This window comes from Trichosurus vulpecula, chromosome 1 (genome assembly GCF_011100635.1).
Source record: "Trichosurus vulpecula isolate mTriVul1 chromosome 1, mTriVul1.pri, whole genome shotgun sequence".
NCBI classification, from domain to species: Eukaryota; Metazoa; Chordata; class Mammalia; order Diprotodontia; family Phalangeridae; genus Trichosurus; species Trichosurus vulpecula.
This window is the reverse complement of record NC_050573.1, coordinates 264,764,821-264,786,155: the sequence shown is the minus strand read 5'-3', so window position 1 is coordinate 264,786,155 and position 21,335 is coordinate 264,764,821. Positions and strand designations below refer to the sequence as shown.

At 37.3% G+C, this 21,335-nt stretch overlaps 1 protein-coding gene across 1 annotated transcript in view; it reads left to right on the top strand.

Annotated features, from left to right (window-relative positions):
* The window catches only part of PXDNL (peroxidasin like), a 570,999-nt gene that overhangs the window by 489,112 nt on the left and 60,552 nt on the right, over nt 1-21,335 (top strand). Inside the window, exon 17 of the mRNA XM_036767090.1 lies at nt 1,823-3,326. Within this exon, the coding sequence (XP_036622985.1) occupies nt 1,823-3,326 (1,504 nt within the window). The remainder of the gene's footprint in view (nt 1-1,822; nt 3,327-21,335) is intronic.

Sequence of the window (21,335 nt, the reverse complement as noted above, 5' to 3'; positions counted from 1 at the left end):
CTGGATTTCAGTGACTCTGGAAGAGAGTGAGGCAGACGATTTTGTGGAATTCTGTCTCACTTAAAATCCAATACACGTGTGAGTCAAGACATTACAGGTGATGTTGTTGGTCCTCTTTGAAAACTAAGGACAAACAACAATATGGATTTATAAAAATATAATCTTTCTGTTATGTGTCAACTGGTTTACTTTGTGTTTACTGAGGAGTTGAATCTTTATTTCAAAGGAATATCCTCTGTTTTATCTATATCCTTAGCTTTTAGTTTTTGCTTGGTGTTTTCTAGCCCCAGATTGTTGTTCAGTTGTTTCTTAGTCATGTCTGACTCTTCATGACCATATTTGGGGTGTTCTTGACAAAGATACTGGAGTGATTTGCCATTTCCTTCTCCAGCCCATTTTATAGATGAGGAAACTGAGGCAAAAGGATTAAATGACTTGCCCAGGGTCACACAGCTAGCAAGTGTCTGAGGCCAGAGTTAAATTTAGGAAGATGACTCCAGGCCTGGCACTCTATCCACTGCACTGCCCAGCTGCCCCTAGCTCCAGATATTTATCTTCTAATTTGTACTTAAGTTGTGATCAATACATCTTCCTTTGGAATTATGCCCCAGAGCTTCCTGTTATTTTACTAGTTTCCTTGAAGTTCTTATAAACATGTGTGTCTATGTATATATGTATATAAACATGAATAAATGTTTTTCAAATTGCATTTTCATTATTTCTATGAATATCAATGAATTTATAAGTCAAATAAATCAACAAGCCTTTCTGAAGTTCTTAGTAAGCCTAGGCACCAACAATTCAGAAACAAAAAATGAGACAACCTTTAACCTTAAGGGCAAAAGGTACATAGATATGAAAATACAGCTACATACAAAATAAATGAAGCTATTTCAGAGGGATTCAAACAATTGGGGTAATCAGGGAAAGCCTCTTAAAAGAAATAGTTCATGAACTGAATGTGAAGACATGATGATTTCTGCTTATCTACTCACTAATAAATGTGTTATTCATAAGTACGTATATATATGCATGTGTCTATATATAGCACCATATATGTTCTATACATATCACATTTTCATTACTTTATTATTTGATAATTCTACTTTTTATACCTACACATTCTTGTATATATGGGTTTTAAATTGTTTTACTATGTGAATTAGTTTATGAATTTTGAGTACATGTCATTTTAACTTCTGGCTTTTAGCTGTTTAAATTCCTTTGTATTATTTTGTTGCCTTTGTGAAAATCTGAAATACCCTTTGATTTTGCTTTTAGAACTTTCATTAAAATATTTTCATAAAGTCAGGAAGTGAGACTATCTGTTAGCAAATAGAAGACCACTATTACAGGCATTCTTTTTAAGGAGCAGAGGATAAGTGTGGTCCTTTTAATACACACACACACACACACACACACACAACCTTCTTTGCTTAGGGTTTTTTTTCCTTTGCTCATTTAAAAATAACAACAGCTGGAGCAGGTAGGTGGCACAGTGGATAGAGCAGCTGCCCTGAAGTCAGGAGGCCTGGGTTCAAATATGACCTCAGATACTTGACACTTACGAGCTATGTGACCCTGTGCAAGTCACTGAACCCCAATTGCCTTGCAAAATAAATCAATGAATGTATCGGTGAGTGAATAAAAAAAACCACAGCCATTATGGTTTGGCTTTGTGTAAAATCCTCAGTCAATGAACACTAGATTATGCATTTCCAGTATTCCCATACTGTTGTACATTTTCAACATTTGATAAATTATCTTTCACGTTGGGTTGTTTTGAGGTACTTTAATATTTTTCCATTGTTCTATATTTCAGAATTTCGTTACAATGACTTGGTGTCTCCACACTACCTCAGCCTCATTGCCAACCTCTCTGGATGTACAGCCCACAGACGCTCTCCAAATTGCTCTGATATTTGTTTCCATCAAAAGTATAGAACCCATGATGGCACATGTAACAACTTACAGAACCCAATGTGGGGGGCTTCTATGACTGCTTTTGAACGTATCCTAAAACCTGTATATGAAAATGGCTTCAATTTGCCCCGAGGTGTAAGCCCAAACCCGTTTTCCAATAAGTACCCACTACCACTACCCAGGATTGTCTCCACAGAAATGGTTGGGACAGCAACTATTACTCCTGATGATCGATACACTCACATGTTGATGCAGTGGGGCCAATTTTTAGACCATGACTTAGACCAAACAGTGCCTGCATTGAGTATGTCTCGTTTTTCTGATGGCCAATCATGTAGTTCTGTGTGCACTAATGACCCTCCTTGTTTCCCCATCCTTGTCCCCCAGAATGATGCTCGAGTGGCAAATTCACGATGTATGTTCTTTGTCCGTTCCAGCCCTGTTTGTGGCAGTGGTATGACCTCCTTGATGATGAGCTCAGTCTATGCGAGAGAACAAATTAACCAATTAACAGCCTACATTGATGCTTCTAATGTTTATGGAAGTTCTGACCGGGAATCAGAAGAGCTTAGGGATTATACAGATCAGAGAGGTCTGCTTAAGAAAGGGCTACCTATCCCTGCTTCTGAAAAGCACTTACTGCCATTTTCCACAGGCCCGCCAACTGAATGTACACGGGATGAAAATGAAAGTCTGATCCCATGCTTCCTTGCTGGGGACCACAGAGCCAACGAGCAGCTTGCTCTGACAGCCATGCATACTTTGTGGTTTCGAGAACACAATCGGATAGTCACAGAATTGTTTACACTGAACCCACACTGGGATGGAGATACAATTTATAATGAAGCCAGGAAAATTGTTGGTGCACAAATGCAACATATCACATACAGTCACTGGCTGCCCAAGATTCTTGGGGATCATGGTATGAAGATGCTAGGTAATTACAAGGGGTACAACCCCAACGTAAATTCAGGAATTATTAATTCTTTTGCTACCGCAGCATTCAGATTTGGCCACACATTGATCAATCCCATTCTTTATCGCTTGAATGATACCTTTGGTGAAATCCCTGAAGGCCATCTTCCTCTCCACAAGGCCTTCTTCTCACCCTTTAGGATAATTCAGGAGGGTGGCATTGATCCACTCCTCCGTGGGCTCTTTGGTGTTGCTGGAAAATTACGGGTGCCTTCTCAGCTTCTCAATCTGGAACTAACGGAGAAGCTGTTTTCTATGGCACATTCTGTGGCTTTGGATTTAGCTGCCACCAACATCCAAAGGGGGCGTGACCATGGAATCCCACCATATACTGACTTCAGGGTTTTCTGTAACTTAACTTCTGTTGAGAACTTTGAGGATCTCCATAATGAAATTAAAGATCCAAACATTCGGGAGAAACTGAAAAAGTAAGTATATATATACTGCCTGAACTTAGTTGTTACTTGATGACTGAAGAATACATTCTATATATAGAAATCTGTTTCTTGGAGATGTTATTCACTGTACTAATTTTGTTAAAAAATTAGTCTGCTGGGGATTGGTGGTGGAAGTCGATTTTTGACTTAGTGGAAAGATGTGTGTTAGGAAGCATTTTGCATTAGATAAAGGCACTGTACTTGGAGGCAGTAAAGTCTAGTTTCAAATTCTGTCTGAGATGCTTGCTAGGGATGACCTTGGGAACTCACTTAACCTCTCTGAGTCTCAGTATTTTTCATCTGTAAAATGAGGTAGTTAAACTTGATGTCTTCTAAGCTCCCTTCTAACTCTAAGCTTGGAGGTAGCTGGGTGGCACAGTGGTTAGAGCACTGCATCTGGAGTTACCCAGACACTTATTAGTTGTGTGACCACATGCAAGTCTCTTAATCTCTGTCTGCCTCAGTTTCCTCATTTGGAAAATAGGATAATAATAGAATCTACTTCATAGGGCTGTTGTGAATTTCAAATGATATAATATTTGTAATACACTTTGCAAACTTCAAAGCCATAAGTAAACGCTAGCTATTAGCCAGGAGTGGGGAGCCTGTGGCCTTAAGGCCACATGTGGCCTTCTAGGTCCTTAGGTGTGGCATTTTGACTGAGTCCAGGTTTTACAGAACAAATCCTTTTATTAAGGGGATTTGTTCTGTGAAGTTTGGATTCAGTCAAAGGGCTGCACTTGAGGACCCAGATTTCCACATGTAGCCTCAAGGCCATAGGTTACCCATCCCTAACTTCTACCTAATTCTTTGGAAACTGGAGTACTCATGTTAAAGTGGGAAAAGTAGTGTCTTTGGAGTTCCAGGACCTGAAGGCAAATCCTACCTCAAGGGATTACTACCTGTGTGAAATTGGGCAAACCACTTAGTCTTCTTGGGCCTCAGTTTTGCTATCTATGAAATTACAAGGTTGGTGTAGATGACCACTGAGCTCCCTTCTAGCTGTGGATCTCTGAGCCTCCTCTCTCTTTATAAATACATGTGCAGCTATCACTGTGTTACTTTATATCTGCTCATTTTTTCTAATTTTTATTTTTAGTTTACAACACACGGTTCTACATACTTTTGAGTTCCAGATTTTCTCCTCCCTCCCCCCTCCCTCCCCAAGACGGCATGGAATCTCATATAACTACCACGTATAACTTCGCATTGAATTAATTTATACACTACTCAAGTTGTGGAGAAGAATTATGACCAATGGAATGAATCATGAGAAAGAAGAAACAGAACCAAAAAAAAAAACCCAAAAACAAAAACAAAAGAAAAGAAAAAAAGGCGAGCATGAAGTGTGCCTCAATCTGCATTCAAACTTCATAGTTCTTTCTCTGGATGTAGATAGCATTCTCCATCGTGAGTCCCTTCGAGTTGTCCGTGCACCTTGTGTTGCTGAGAAGAGCGAAGTCTGTCAGGGTTGGTCCTCATGGAATCCATATATCTGTGGTTCTGTATAATGTTCTCCTGGCTCTGCTCCACTCACTCAGCATTATGTCATGTAGGTTTTTCCAGGTTGTTATGAAGTCCGTATCATTCCCATTTCTTATGGCTCAATAGTATTCCATTACCTTCATATACCACAGCTTGTTCAGCCATTCCCCAATTGATGGGCATCACTTTGATTTCCAATTCTTGGCTACCACAAAAAGAGCTGCTATAAATATTTTTGTACATATGGGTCCTTTTCCTGCTTGTGTGATTTCTTTGGGATACAACTCTAGAAGTGGTATTGCTGGGTCAAAGGGTATGAACATTTTTATGGCCCTTTAGGCGTAGTTCCAAACTACTCTCCAAAATGACTGGATCATCTCACAACTCCACCAGCAATGCAACAATATTCCAATTTTCCCCCATCCTCTCCAGCATTTATCATTTTCCTGTTTTGTTATTTTAGCCAATCTGACAGGAGAGATGTGGTATTTAAGAGTTGTTTTGATTTGCTTTTCTCTAATCAGTAGTGATTTAGACCATTTTTTCATATGCCTATAGATAGCTTTAATTTCTTCCTCTGAAAACAGCCTGCTCATATCCTTTGACCATTTCTCAATTGGGGAATGGATTGTATTCCTATATATTTGGCTCAGTTCCCTGTATATTTTAGAAATGAGGCCTTTATCAGAGATACTAGTTGTAAAGATTTTCTCCCAATTTTCTGCTTCCCTCCTAATTTTTGTTGCTTTTTTTGTACAAAAACATTTCAATTTAATATAATCAGAATTATCCATTTTGCATTTTGTAATGCTCTCTAAAATTCATAGCAAAGTTGGTGCCCTGGTAATCTTCTATCAAACATATCATATTTTGAATGTCATAGGGAAGGATATTTTACTGCCTTCTCATAATAATCAGTTCATGACCTCTTTGATAGAAGATTAGCAGGGCACTAATTCTACCTTAAACATTTTATATGAACTGGTTCATTAAGTCCCATATTAAGGGTAGCCAGGACCACTAATAAGAACTCAAACTTCTTTGATTTACATAGTTAAAAATAATACTGTTCAGAAAAATGACCTTAACACATCCATAAGTTATCTATTTGGAAAGATGTTTGACTTCCCCTCCACCCAAAATTTTTTTGATGTTATAAGGATGAAACATAACTTCCTAACAGGCCTCTCCTTCCATTTCCTCCCCTCTTCAATCTATCCTACACACATATACAAGATTAATCTTCCTGATACACAGATATAATTATAATGCTCTATTCCTCAAAACATAATCCTTCAATGGCCTCCCAATGTAAGACTAAATGAAAACCAAAATCTTTAACCCGGCATTCAAGGTCCTCTATAATCTGCCTTCCTCTGTAATTCATATTCTACATCAGCTATCATCAGCTACATTAGCTATCCTGAACTATTCTCTAAATATTCTCTGAGCTTTCCCTCCTCAGTGATTTTTTTTCATGCGTCTTCCTGTTCTCGGAATACCTCCTCCCATCCATAGAGAGATTTAGTGGTAACTGTGCTTTATCAGAAATATGGAGGTTTGATTCCTTCTTCTGACACTTACTAGATTTGTAACCATGGGCACACGAACTTAGCTGTACTGAGCTGGTTTTCTCTCATGTAAAATGGGCATAATGATATCTATAGCTACCTCATGAGGCTATTGTGAAGATCAGCCGAGATACATTAGTATGCAAGGTGCTGTGCCAATCTGAAAGTGCTAGATAAATGGTAACTATTTTTATCTCTCCCTACAGATATTCTACTCTTCAAGGCCCAATCCAAATGCTGCTTTGTTATGGGGGCCTTGTAACAATATTCACAATGCCTAGGGCTGCTATGAATATGCCTGCGTAGTTTTGAATCACAAAATATAACATACTATCCACGTGGAAGACAGAACCAAAACATTTATTCAAACACCAGAAAGTCAAATTCATCATAGCAACAAAGAAATCTATACACATTAGCAATGCAGGGGGCATCACCATCCCCAAGCCTACCCTCCATTAGGGCCTTCCCACAAATGAACACCCTCAAGCAAAATCACTCCTTCTCTCACTCACTCTAGTTCCTTGGCCTGCTCTCTCCTTCCCAGCTCTGATTGCTCTGTCTCACTTCCTGCTCCTTCCACCACAAGGTCATGTGACTCAAACTCATGTGACTTGGGCTTCCATGTGACTTAAGCAGGTGATGGGAAAGATCTTCCCATTTACATTACCATTACAGGCCTTCTTTGAGTCCTTTCATCTGATTATAAATCCCTTTCTACTTGTCTTAAACACTTGTTTTCTATCATAATTATATATTTGCTAGTCATATCACCCTCTACAAGATTTTAAGTTTTTTGAGGGTAAATACTGTGCCTTGTTTATCTTTACATTTCTTTCATTGCATCAGACATAGTAAGATCTTTTTGAATAATTGCTGAATGAATGAATTCCTTAGAAAATACTTCATCTTTTCCCTTTCTAACCTGACCCTTTAAAAGAACAAAATAATTTTCAAAACTCAGGTTAAAGTAAAACGTTTATTTTCTTAGATTCTCGATATATAATCGATTTAGCAGGAAACTCCATGAGTGTAAAGGTAAGAGTTTAAATAACTTTTTGATCCTGTTACCTTTATCAGTTGAGAACACATTAATGAAATCAATAAATTAGGTAGGAGCTGGCTATGAACAAGGCCTGGACATTTCAACTAAGTGAAAGTAGAAGTCTCTATTACTGGTTTAGGGACTTAGTCACACTCTGGGGGCCTTGTATAAAACTAGTGACCTAGTTTGGTTGGAATCAGGGATTGAAGCAAGTGGTGAGCTAGGAGGGAACTATTCTAGCCAAGGCTTGAGAAGGAATTGCTTAAGGGGAGGTCTTGGCCTTGTTCTCAGTCTCCTCTGCCAATCTTGACCAGAGGAAGATCTTGTGTACTTCGAAGGACCAGAGGATTTGGATTTTTTCATCAGTGCTCTAGCAATATCCCAAGAGATAATGACAGTTGGTATCTGCTTCAGTATCCAAGGATAGGCTAGTGTAATGAGGAAAGGCAGATTCAAGGGAGAGAAACAATGCCACACCTAGGAAGGACATTTTAAAAACTCCAGCAAAAGCACTTCTAGGAGCTGTGTTACTTCTTTGGTATATGTGCTCTAAGACTGAGCTCATTTTCCCCTGGACTCTGTATGTACTTATGGAAGAGTTTATCAGACTTTCAGGGACAGAGGTTTCTATCAACTATTTGTTGTTATTCAGTCATTTCAATTGTGTCTGATTCTTTGTGGCCCAATTTGGGGTTTTCTTGGCAGAGTTACTAGAGTGGTTTGCCATTTCCTTCCCTAGCTCATTTTACAGATGAGGAAACTGAGACAGGAAGGGTTAGGTGACTTGCCTAGGGTCACATGGCTAGTAATTGTCTGAGGCCAGATTTGAACTCAGGAATATGGAGTCTTCCTGATTCCAGACCCAGTGCTCTATCCACTATGCCACCTAGCTATCCGCTACAAACTACAGTGCTCTATCCACTATGCCACCTAGCTATCCGCTACAAACTATACTACCTTAGTAAATGCTTGTTTGTAAGAGCTAATTAAGTCTGGCTGACTAATTGATGTCACTTGATAATCATAGGGGGAAGCACTTCAATGGGGATTTGGTGGTTATGCATTAGAAAGACCCCTCCACCCCCATAAAACCCTGAGGTGAGATGTACCAGCCTCTGGGGACCCAACTTGTCCATGCCAATGAGAGATTTGAGAAATCAGCTTGAAATCCTGTGTTATACAATGAAGACAAATAAGAAAATATAGTTTCGTTCAAAACTCAGCTGAAACGGCATCTCCTCTTTGAGCCACTTTTTTGTTTTCCCAGCTTCTAAAGACTACCTGAAAGAACCTTGTATTTGTTTTATATCTATTTGGTATATCCATATATATGTGCGCATGTTTTCTCCTTTGATCAAAGGTAAGTTTTTTGAGGGCAGAGACTGTAATCTTAATCTTTCTATGCTTAGTGCCTCGCATGAAAAATGGCATGTAGTAGGAGCTTAGCCAATGCTTTCTGACTGATGTGGCTTTAATGAGGTTTAGTAACTTATAGAAGAAAAACAGGAAGATCCCTAATGACCATCATGTATATGGTGTGTACAATTGCCAACTGAGAATGCCCAGATGTTTTTGGACATAGAAGATCAGTGTGAGATCCTGAATCTTTTACACCAAATATTTCCTGTTTCTTTATAGTAAGTGTAATGTTAAACTACTGAAATGTACAATGCATTTATGAAAAACCAAGCCCGCTCTGGGTTGAGATTTAAAGTGTCTGGGGGGTTGATTAGCATGTCATCTACTTGGGATGCTTTGCAGACAGATTATCCTCATTGCAGCACATCTGTGGCAATCTTCCTGGGAAGTTTATTCAGTCATTCATTTGGCAAATAACTTTAAAATTCATTCCAAATTCAAAGCAGAAAAGTTCCCCATGAACTTACCTTGTTACATAAGAGCACTCAACATGTTAAACTGCTATTCTTACTTATGTAATTTCCGTTCAGACTTCTGAGTTATAAAAGGCAGTCTTCTTAGATGAACTGTACGTATAGCCCACTCACCTCCAGGTAGCCTCATTGGCACTTAGCTGGAGTAAATCTTGGTACCTACAGTCCCTTGATAACTGCTATACCAACATCAGGGCTTTTCTATTTGCCATTTTTATGCATTTTGCATCCCAGCAGTAAAAGCTTTTGAAACCCAAATACTTGTTCATTTTTCCTGCTTAGCCTGATGCTTTGCATCATTCTGAGAGAAGAGATGTTTATTCTTAGCATGGAGCAGTTTTCAGGGAAAAATACTATAAGGATCAGAATGGAGAAACTGGATAGCTTCCCAGATCCTCCTGTATCAAGGAAAGAAAGAATGGCTTCCTTATATTGTTTGAAGGGCATTCTTGGGATGTTATCCAAGGTATAGCTTATGGAAATACAAAAATATATTTCTGAACTAAGTTGGAATTAAAAAGAAATACACACACACACACACACATACACACACACACACACACACACACACACACACATATATATATATATATATATATATATATATATACACACACATATATTTACACCTCCATTATTGACTTGATTTTATTAGTAAGACATGGTACTGAAAACAGTGTCAGAAGATCTGGATTCTAGTCTCAGACCTTCTAATAAATGGCTGTTTGGCCTCTAAAAGGTCTTTTAACTACGGGCCTCAATTTCCTTATTGGTAATAGAAAGGTGTTGATCTACACTGGGGGTTCTTATTTCTTGTGTTACAGATGCCTTTTGTAGTCTAGTGAAGCCCATGGACCCTTCCCAGAATAACATTTTAAAAGTATATAAAATAAAATGCTTTGGATTAGTAAGGAAGCTACCCACAGTTATTCCTTCCACATTTCCACTTTCTCCATCATGGTTTTGATATATCACAGGTCAGCATGAGAAATTAAATGGAAGTTTTTTCTGAGTTTTGAAGAAGCCATAGACAACATGCAAAGGCCAGCAGACAACACAGAAAAAATTTAGAAACTCAGCAATGCATAAAATATATGTACATTATTGTGTAATATCAATGTATTTTATCTTTTAATGCATAATAATTCAGACTTCTCTGGTACAAAGGGAAGGCCAAAAAATTTTATAGCCCTGACCCCCATAATGTGGAAGGGATAACTCTCTCTCTCTCTCTCTCTCTCTCTCTCTCTCTCTCTCTATATATATATATATATATATGTATGTATTTATATGTATATATATACATGTATACATATAAATACTGATATATTTGTGTGTATTCATATATATATAACATGTATGTATATACACATACACACACCTGTATATGTATACACATATACACATATATGTACATGTCTATACACATAGATGTACATATGTGTATATACATACACATATTTATACATACATGTAAAATGTTCCTGGGCCCCTGATCAAGAACTCTTGATCTAGATCATCTTTAAGACCTATTTCCAAAATGTTATGATCCTGTGGTCAGTTTACAATGAAAGTGGTAGAGGCCAGATAATAAACTAAAACTTGCTAAAACATGTAATAGAAAGAAATTTCAATTTTGTGCAATCTGTGAGCTCTAGAATTCTTTCTTGATCAAACAATCACTAGTATTTAAATGTGTTCTAGTCTGATGCAATGTTTTGAGGACTTAATTAGGAAACCATTCAAAGCAAAACTATGGGACTTTGTATGGCCTGTTTAAAAAAAAGGTTATATGATTTATATGGAGACATTTCAAGTAGGGAACATAGTGGAAGGAAAGAACAACTGAGGAAGGGACATTGGAGTAAACACCCCAAACTCATGCAGAAGTTGATATCTTCAAAAGCAGATGGAGAAGGACAAGAATGGAGCACAACTAGAGATGTTGTCAGAGCCTCAATAAGGAGCATCAGTCTTTAGGCCATGGAATGATGGATCCTTCAAGAGGTTATTCCTTGTCCTGGGCTTATCATAGGAAACTACTGCCACTTTACTTGTTTGGTGGGTGGGATGCCTTTGGTACCTTGTCCTAGAGCAGCTCAGAGATGAGAAAAGCTAGGTATTTTATAGAGAGAGATGGCAGTGGCTATGAGGCTAGATGCTTCTAGGCATAGAAGATTCCAGAAAAGGGAAAAAGTGCTAGCTAGGAGAAGTCCTAGAGAATTCAGTTTGTCCCTCAAAAAAAGTAGTTTGGGCAATGACAAGATGCTATAGGTTCCAAAAGTCTCCACCTTTCCTAAGTTTTTTAAATAACAGATCCTAAACACTGCTTCTAGATCTCTTTCTAGGAATAAAATGGTCTCATTCTCAGTAGCAAAATTCTCTAAAAGTATTGCTTTGAGGTTTAAATGAGATACATTGTGTAAGATTTCTGTAACCATAAAATAATATTAATGTCATGTATATGTACACATATACATACATATACGCATAAAACAACTTTTTAAAAGCAATTACTTTATTTTCATAGATTTAACATGTATTTTCTCATATTCTCCTGGGGTATCCCTTTGCTCTTTTTCTTTTCTTTCCTCAACACACAATGAATAGAATGGATACTATTTGCTCACAGACTGGTATGCATAAAATCACTACAAAGAGAACATTTTGGAGTCATTTTGTGTTGTCTTATCTCCACCTACAATATGTATACTTCATGACTAGTAACTTTTAATGTTTTCCCCAAAATTAACTCAAAGCAGTGGCATAGAATTATTTCAGACTTGCCCATTTTATTTTACTATATTTTAATTTTTTGAGGTGTTGATTTTTTTTAAAAAAATATTTTTTCTCAATTATATGTAAACAAAAAATTTTAACACTCATTTTTAAAAATTTTGAGTTTCAAATTCTCTCTGTCCCTTCCCTCTTTCATCTTGGAAAAGGTAAGCAATTTGATATAAGTTATATCTATATAGGCAATCATGAAAAACATTTCCACACTATCCATTTTGCAAAAGGTAATGCAGACCAAAGAAACAAGAATAATAAAGAAAGTAAAAAAAAAGTATGCTTCAATCTGCATTCAGACTCCATCAATTCTCTCTTCGGAGGTGGATTGCATTTTTCATCGTAAGTCCTTTGAAATTATTTTGGATCATTGTATTACTTAGAATAGCTAAGTTATTAGTTCTTCATTATAGAGCATTGCTATTAGTTTGTATGATGTTGCCCCGATTCTGCTCATGTCACTTTCATCGGTTCATGTAAGTCTTCCTAGGTTTTTCTGAAAGCATCCTGCTTGCCATTTCTTATAGCACAATAGTATTTCATCACAATCATATACCATAACTTGTTCAGCCATTCCCCAATTGATGGGCATCCCCCCAATGTCCAATTCTTTGCTACCACAAAAAGAATTGCTATAAACATTTTTGTAAATATAGGTCCTTTCCCCTATTAAAACATCTCTTTGGGGTACAGACCTAGTAGTGGTATTGCTGGATCAAAGGGTATACACATTTTTATAGCCCTTTTGCCATAGTTCCAAATTGCTTTCCAGAATGGTTGCACCACTTCGCAGTTCCACCCATATTTTGTCCCAATTTTTCCCAACCCCTCCAACATTTGTTATTTTCCTTTTTTTTGGTCATATTAGCCAATCTGATAGTTATGAAGTGGTACCTCAGAGTTGTCTTAATTTGCGTTTCTCTAATCACTAGTACTTATCATATCCCTAACTAAAAAAAGTATCCCCAGAGCTCTCCTTCATCAAATAGAATAGGACTTGAGTGTGAAAGTGATGAGGATGCTGTTTTTAAATTCTCCCATCATGCTTCTTTGGCATATGCAGCTAAGAAGGGTGGGACTATTTAGGGAAGATTTAAATGGCTGAGCACTTTTGTTCTTTGGCAGCAAATCACTCTCTCTACTTAGGGATTGAGTTTCTGGTGTTTATTATATAACATCAAAACATTAGTGTCATTAATGCATGTTGCATGTTCATAATAACTCTGTATTCTTTAGTTTCATAGAAAATGGATAGGTCTATTTCGAAATAAAGTGAATCAGATCAACCTTATTTATAAATGTTCATAAGTTATGAAAAAGACATTAATAAGGCAAAGAGATGGGCCAGGTATGGAGTAAGAATGAGAGCTAATGGATGGACAGCCCAGGTATCCCTAAGACATACTTTAGAGGATTCACAGTCTCATCAATGTGAGTGTTCAAACACTGGGATTAACACTTTGGGAGTACCCTCAGACCCTGTGTCCTCTTTCTTTGCTTGGATGGCTCCTCCCAGAACCTATATTTAAAGAAGAGGCCCAGGACAACTGTCTTCAGTTCTCTCCAGGCTCTCCTTCTGACTCTGGGACTTTACTTCCATGCCTCTGCTCAGGTGATTTATGCTGCTTCTCCCCTTAGCTTCCTTTTATGTGTTTTCCTCTCTCCTTGAGGACAGGGAATGTTTTGGGTTGTTGTTCTGTTTTGTTTATATTCAAATTCCCAGTGTGCCTGGTACATAGTAAGCACCTAATAAATGCTTCATGGCCGATTAACTATTCCTCAAGTGGAACAAATAACAACCAATACATTCCTGTTCTTCCTTTGTAACTCTTATCTATTGGTATCCATCCCTGAGTTTCCATAGAGGGACTACTCAATGAATTTCAGGATTTCTTTCATGTTCTAATATTTCTTGGGATGCAGTGTGTCACTTAGGCTGACTATCTCTTATTCATTGATATGTATTCCCATGTACCCTTGCTGTATGATCAGCTTACCTACTTTTTCATTCATACATTTCCAACCAGCTGTGTGATCAAAGGGAATTCACTTAGCCCTTCTTATTCTCAGTTTCCTCAACTATAAAATGGGAACAATGCCTTTAGAACCCGTTTCAAAAAAGTTGTTATGGGACACTAAAGAGATCTCACAATGTAAAGTGCTTTGCATATCTTAAAGTGTTTCTAAAGACCAATTTTGTTAATATTGTTCTACACAAGTCACCATGGATAAAATGTCAGCTTTTACATTTAGCCACTATCCATTGCAATTTGTGTCACTTGCCATTTTTATTTTTCAGAGATCATAGTACTTCATAATACCGAGCCATATTGCATTATACCAGATCCTTAAGGATTTGTTCTGTGAAGTCTGGATTCAGTCAAAGGGCCACACTTAAGGACCTAGAGGGCTACATGTGGCCTCGAGGCCTCAGGTTCCCTACCCTTGTACCAGGAGAATATCAGTGTCAAAACAACTGGTTTTTGAATCAAAAAGCAGCGAAAGACTTTTGAGAGTACTGTACAATTTCCCAAATGCCATCCAGCTTTCTGTAAATAGAATCCAAGATTCTATAAAACAATAATCTCCAAACTAGAATATATGGTTTAACTCCAAAATGAATGTCTATGTTCTCTTCCGTGTAGTTGTGGGCCCAGTTCATTTTCCATTTGTAATTGTCTACCTGATACATATATATATATATATATATATATATATATATATATATATATATATATATATATATGTATGTATGTATGTATTGATGGAATAACTCAATAGCTGCTTATCTATCTGTATGACATATTGGGTGGGAGTCTAGGCATTTTTCATCTATTTGTTTTTTTTTATGCATAGTTAGTTAGGATGGCGGCTTTTGAGTGTTCATGAACCTCACTGTGAAAATGTAATATTTTGGGCCTTGATATTATTGACACAATGTCATCTATAAATAGGACTGGAAGGACCTTCTCATTTATAAGAAGTCTCTTGTCCCTTTGGACTTTGTACAGTATGTGCTCTACATATATTTCCCTATTTTACCCCTGGTTTGACATTGATAATAAAAATAATTTCTCTTTCATCCTCTGAAACAAATAATGATGAAAATGGGGCAATTATTTTCATGTACACCTTTTTACCCATGACCACTATAAGCTCTTCAAAGTTATATGGGCAAACATCCTATCAAATGATGTTTATTATGCCTTTGGGCAAACATAAAAAATCTAGCAACTCTTTTATTAGCTACTCAGAGGAGAAATTGTGAGTTGTACTATCATTAATCTACATACAATTCATTCATCTCTTCTATCTTCATTGATAGCAAGAATGTCAATACTGTTGCTTCAATCCTTTAAAACATCAAGTAGGAGTTGGCATCCTATGTGGGGATTTAGTAGGGGGTAGTTACACTTATAGAATATAGAGGGCATCATGGTCCTAACACATTGTTGTTTTGTTCCTTGTTCAAAGATTTGGCATTTAGAGTAACAGTACATTAAATAATTTTTGACAATCTAAAATTTTTTTTTTATTTTTAGTATCCTTTGCCATATTTTCCACTGCTTTGCCTCTGTTACTGGAGAAGCAGAAAGGCAGCACAGGACCAGGGGATGCTTTGTATATTTCTCTGATGAATTTAAATGATTTAGTATTTCATCACATTGAGGTTAACCTGCCAATGATAAGGCTTTCCATACTCACCTAACTCGATTAGTCTATCACTTGATTGCAGTCCACCACTGATAAACAGTTAAGAATTTAAAGAGTTTATGCTCTACTTGGCATTGTCTTTGAGAACTCATAGCCACCCCTTGCCATAATTAACCACTAAACTTTTGTGAAGGAGTCAAGTTTTATTTATAGAACATAATAACCTCCAAACTAGAGCATATGGTTTAGCCTCAATTTAGCCCAGCTTCCTGATACTCTTTTTTTCTCTATAAAGAATGGGTTAGAGACAAGATGAAATGGGAAACTGACTGGCTATAGCCCAAAATCATAACACTGTACTGTGGAAAGCTACCATCAAAATGAAGCCAAAAGTGATATGAACAGTTTTATAAGGCAAAACTTGTTTTCACATTCATATCTAAATGTTAATCTTTCTCCAATATGTTCACAGACCTTAATCAAGGATAATCTATTAGACTACTTTGATCAACATGAGGGCAGATATAACTCCAAGAGAAAGATGAAAAATCAGACAAAAGAAAATCATGCCTGGCCATGAATTTTAACTCCTTTCCTATCCCCAAACAACAACAAAATATAGAGATAGAAAAAAATAGATTTCACTGGATAAGTGAAAATTGACTAGAGACCAATGAATAATTGCTGTTGTGAAGATCACTATCCTCAAAGGTGTAGTTCTTAGCAGGGTCTTGGTACAGTACTTTCAACAAATAGCCAAACACAAAATACGTATTTGCTTCAATCCTTTAAAACACCAAGTAAGAGTTGACATCCTATGGGGGGATTTAGTAGGGGGGTAGTTACATTTATAGAATATGGCGGGCAGCATGGTACAGTGGAAATAGATATGGCTCTGGCATTGGAGGATTTGGGTTCAAATCATGGTTCCACTAAGGACTACTCTGTGTGTGACCTTGAGTAAATCCTGACTTTGGCAAATTGCTTCTTCTCTATGTTGCCCTCCATTCTCTCATGTATAAAATTAAAAAAAAAAGTTGGATGAGATGAACCTTAAGGTCTATTATAGTCCTAAGGATACTATAATTCTGCATTTTGTTAATGTTTAGTTGTTAACTCTAGAAATCTCAATTTTCTTCTTCTGAAAATTCCATATTTTTCTGACTTTAGAATTATTTCATCACAATGGAAAACATTTACTTTAATATTGAAAATGACCACAGATTACCTGCTCCCTTTTCTAAACCTGATTGTAACCCCTCCATGTCTTATTAAAAAGTTTCATGGGTTACTGTGACTAAAGGGAATTCAATAACTGGCAGCCATTTCTCTGGTGATGAATGATCTTGAATTTGCTGAAAATGACTTCATACAATGGCTTATTGCCAAACTTGTATTTATCATTTTTCCGTGTTAGTCAAGTCTGCCATGGCTGGCATTCCACTGGAATAACTTTTGAGAACCCAAGATCGCCTCCAAACTTAAAGAGGTTTGGAAGGTAACTAGAAAAACATTGTTCAATTTCAAAATGCCTATTTGGTTCTCACAAGCTTTTAGTTCTATATCCATTTGCTAAAGTAAATATATTTTATCTTTATTGGAATTTTCTAAATAGAATTGTTGATGCTTTTAAAATACCACCTTACACATTCTAAATGCCCCATTTTCTTAGAACTGCAGGAACTGTTTTCCAAAACAGGCTTTGTCTTTGTTCTCTGTATATGTGTTTGTGTATATAGGTGTATTAATCTGTTTTACCTATTGATTTCTAAGCCAAAACTTATGATATGTAGAGCTAAAAAGATCCACCATCAACCCCAGTAGCACAGAAAGGGGACACATAGAAACAATTTAGTTGTAATATTGGCCAGTCTTCCTTTAGAAAGCTAAGAAGGGAGCAATAGGGGATGTACAGAATCTGTTATGTAATGTTATGCCAATGATTTAAAGAACGCTTGTTTTAATTGGTCTTAAATCGAAGTGAGCATTGTATCTTATGAGGTGGTGATGAATTTTTCAAGGGTTTCATACAAAACTTCGTTTTTTAGAATTAAAAAAATGAAATAATATAACTATACATTGTGTTGACCCTCATATATTTTCTCTCTTTTTATTTTTGTCCAAATCCATGATTTTCCTCACTTCTACATTTTTTCTTTTGATTTTTCTTAGTTCCCTTTGTCTTTTTCTTTAGTTCTCTTCATCTCTATATCTTTTTCCTTTCTCCTTCCTTTTATTTTCTTAATATTTATTTATTTTCTTTGGTGTTTGTGGGTTGAGAAGTCTGGTAACTGCCACAGCTCATTAATTCAGGGAACTAGTGCCTGTTCCACCAGGCTCCTGGTCTGGTTCATCCGGGCGCAGCCCACACTGGGCTCTGCTCTGCTCCCAGATCTGTGCCATAGACCTTACCCAGTGACCATCCAGGCTGTCCTGGGCTGGAGCCCTGCTTCCCTCTGCTATTCTGTGGGTTCTACAGTTCTAGAATTTGTTCAGAGCCATTTTTATGGGTGTTTGGACAGTCCTGGGGGATAGCCCTAAGCAAGTCCCTGCTTTCCAGCCACCATCTTGGCTCCACCCCTGATGGATTCTTTCAAAGACTGTTTTACCCTTTGGTTCTAGAACCTCAGGGAAGTTTTCCTTGATAATTTCTTAAAAGATGCTCTCCAGGGTCTTTTTTTGACAATGGCTTTCAGCTAGACCAATAAATCTTAAATTATCTCTCCTGGATCTTTTTTTTCCAGGTCAGTTGTTTTTCCAGTGAGGTATTTTACATATCCTTCTATTTTTTTCATTCTTTTGATTTTGTTTGACTGATTCTTGATGTTTCCTAAAGTCATTAGCTTCCACTTGCCCAATGCTAATTTTTAACAAATTATTTTCTTCAGTAAGCTTTTCTACCTCCTTTTCCATCTGGCCAGTCTACTTTTCAAGGAGTTCTCTTCAGTGAGTTTTTGTCCATTTTGCCAATTCTACGTTTTAAGGAGTTTTTTCTCCAGTGGATTTTTTTTTCCATTTGGCCTCTTATACTTTTTAAGGACTTGTTTTCTACAGTCAACTCTTGTCCTTACTTTTCCAAGCTATTTACTCTCTCTTGCATACATCTCATTTCTTTTCCCAATTTTTCTTCTACATCTCTTATTTGACTTTTAAAATTTTTCTTAAGCTCTCTCAAGAAGGGTTTTTGGCCTTGAGACCAGGTCATATTCTTCTTTGAGGTTTTGGATATAGGAATATTGACAATGTTCTCTTCTGAGTTTGTATTTTGATCTTCCCTGTCTCCATCAAAAGAGTCCATGGTCAGTGTTCATTTTTGCTTTTTGCTCATCCTATTTGCCTATTTCCTGGCTTTTAAAGTTGAGCTCTACTTCTGGGATGCAGGGGGCACTATCCCAAGCTTCTTGTGCTGCAGTCAGGGGCCTGGTCATTGGCTTTGTGTGCTGGAGCCTCAGATGCTGTCAGCTGGAGGCTGTAGCGGGTTCTGTCTCCTTACCTGGTGCTAAGCTGGAGTGGCGGTATCTGGCATGTGCTGAGGCCAGGTAGGTTTTTCTACATTTCCCTGGGGATCCACTGAAGGATGTGAAAATCTGGCTGCTGGAGCATGCTTGATGACCCAAGGCTATGCTATAGCGCAGGGAGGTCCAGCTGCTGGAGGTCACCTACTTGCCTAGGGCTGCCCTGGCACACGTGATGGTTCTTCAAGCTGAGGTCTGCCAGTTGCCCTGGCTATGCTAAGCCACATGGGGAGTCCTGGTGTTGGTGTTTGCCTGCTCCACCACCTTGGGGCTCACTGATCTCTCTGAGAAATAACCTGCATGCATCTCTCACTGATTTGAAGAAATTGGGCTTGCTGCCAGCTTGCTGGAATGCTTCCTGTCCTGTAATGCATCCTCCTTTTACCCAAGTGAAATAGATCATTCTTGCTCTAAGTTTCCTGGGCTAAGATATTGGTCCACCTGGAAATCTATTCCCATTGTTTAGAATAGTGCCTGGCACACAGTAAGCACTTAATAAATGCTTGTTGACTTTACTTGATATGTTTTAATATATATGTATGTATGTACACACACACACACACACACACACACACACACACACACATATATGTTCCATTGTCTCCCCTTCATAGCAATTACTTAATCCATTTAAGCCACAAACTTATACAGCACTTCACCCTTTGGCTTCCTAAAATGGAATTCTAAAGATCCATTTTGTCCCAGATTTGTAGGTGTATGTGAGAAGGCATCAGGACTTTTAACCTCATTAGTTAAGGAAATTATCATTTTTTAAAATAGGGGTGGGGAATCTGTGGCCTTGAGGCCACATGTGGCCTTCTAGATCCTTAAATATGGCTCTTTGACTGAATCCACACTTCACAGAGAAAATCCTCTTAATAAAAAGATTTGTTCTGTAAAACTTATACTCAGTCAAAACACCTCACCCAAGACCTAGAAGACCACATGTGGCCTCCAGGCTGCAGGCTCCCTACCCCTGATAAACTCTCTCCATTGATGCAAGAGAAAAACTCCTCTATAATTTATAGACTAAGAGAGTTTTCATAGGTCACTGAGAGTTTGTGTGACTTTCTCATGATCACAGGGCTCATATATGCTAGAGACAAAATTTGAATCTAAATAAGTACCAAAAAATGGCCAGTATTACCTTCTGAAAATGTTATATCAGATGATTAGAATAGTTAATGGAAGAACACTTGGAAATTTGCATATTCTCTACATCTATTTAAAAACACTCTAGTATAACCATAGATGATTTTCAAATTAAGGTTTTATCATTTAAAATTTGTAGCCTTTGTCTTTCATTTTTTGATAAATATTTGTCATTTTACATTGTAGTTGTTATCCTTGATTTTTCTTGTGTGCCCACTAAAATCAATCTCATTCATCACAGCTGTCAAATGAAGAATAATGAGAATGGCAAACATTGTTCCTGAGTGACTAGTCATTATCTTGGATCATAGCTTAAATAACAGTGTCTTTAAACAGACTCCAGATAGAATACATTTTTCAAAGATGTACCATAAGTTACATGAATATATAGGGTCATCTCTTTGCTTAAATAGTCTAGGTTAAGTATGTCATGAATGTTAGAATTTTGGGGTCTAATTGCATTCTTCTCCTTGGTATAGCTCTAATTGACTTGAAATATAATGGAAACATAACATTCTTTATGATCTAATCTAATTTGCCCGAGTGCCTAGCCATGACACCATTAGTCACCTTTGAATTATAGAACTTAACATTTCAAAATGCCCTCAGAGAGCAAAATCTGCCTAAAGTAGTAGCCATATTTTATCTCTTAGTCTTGAAAAAAAATGATGGATTTAACCCAGTTTCAATAACTCTTCAGTATAGCTGGTTGGGTTTTAGTGACAGTAGAAAAATTATTTTTTGACATGCATCTTCTCTAGTACCTGATGGCTTTGAGAAGCAGGAATTTAATGGCTTAGAGGTTATTTCTCAGAGAAACCTCATCCAGAAAAAAAAAAGATAAGATTTGTATGCTTATACTAGATGTTTACTTTGTTTATCTAGTGACCTATTAT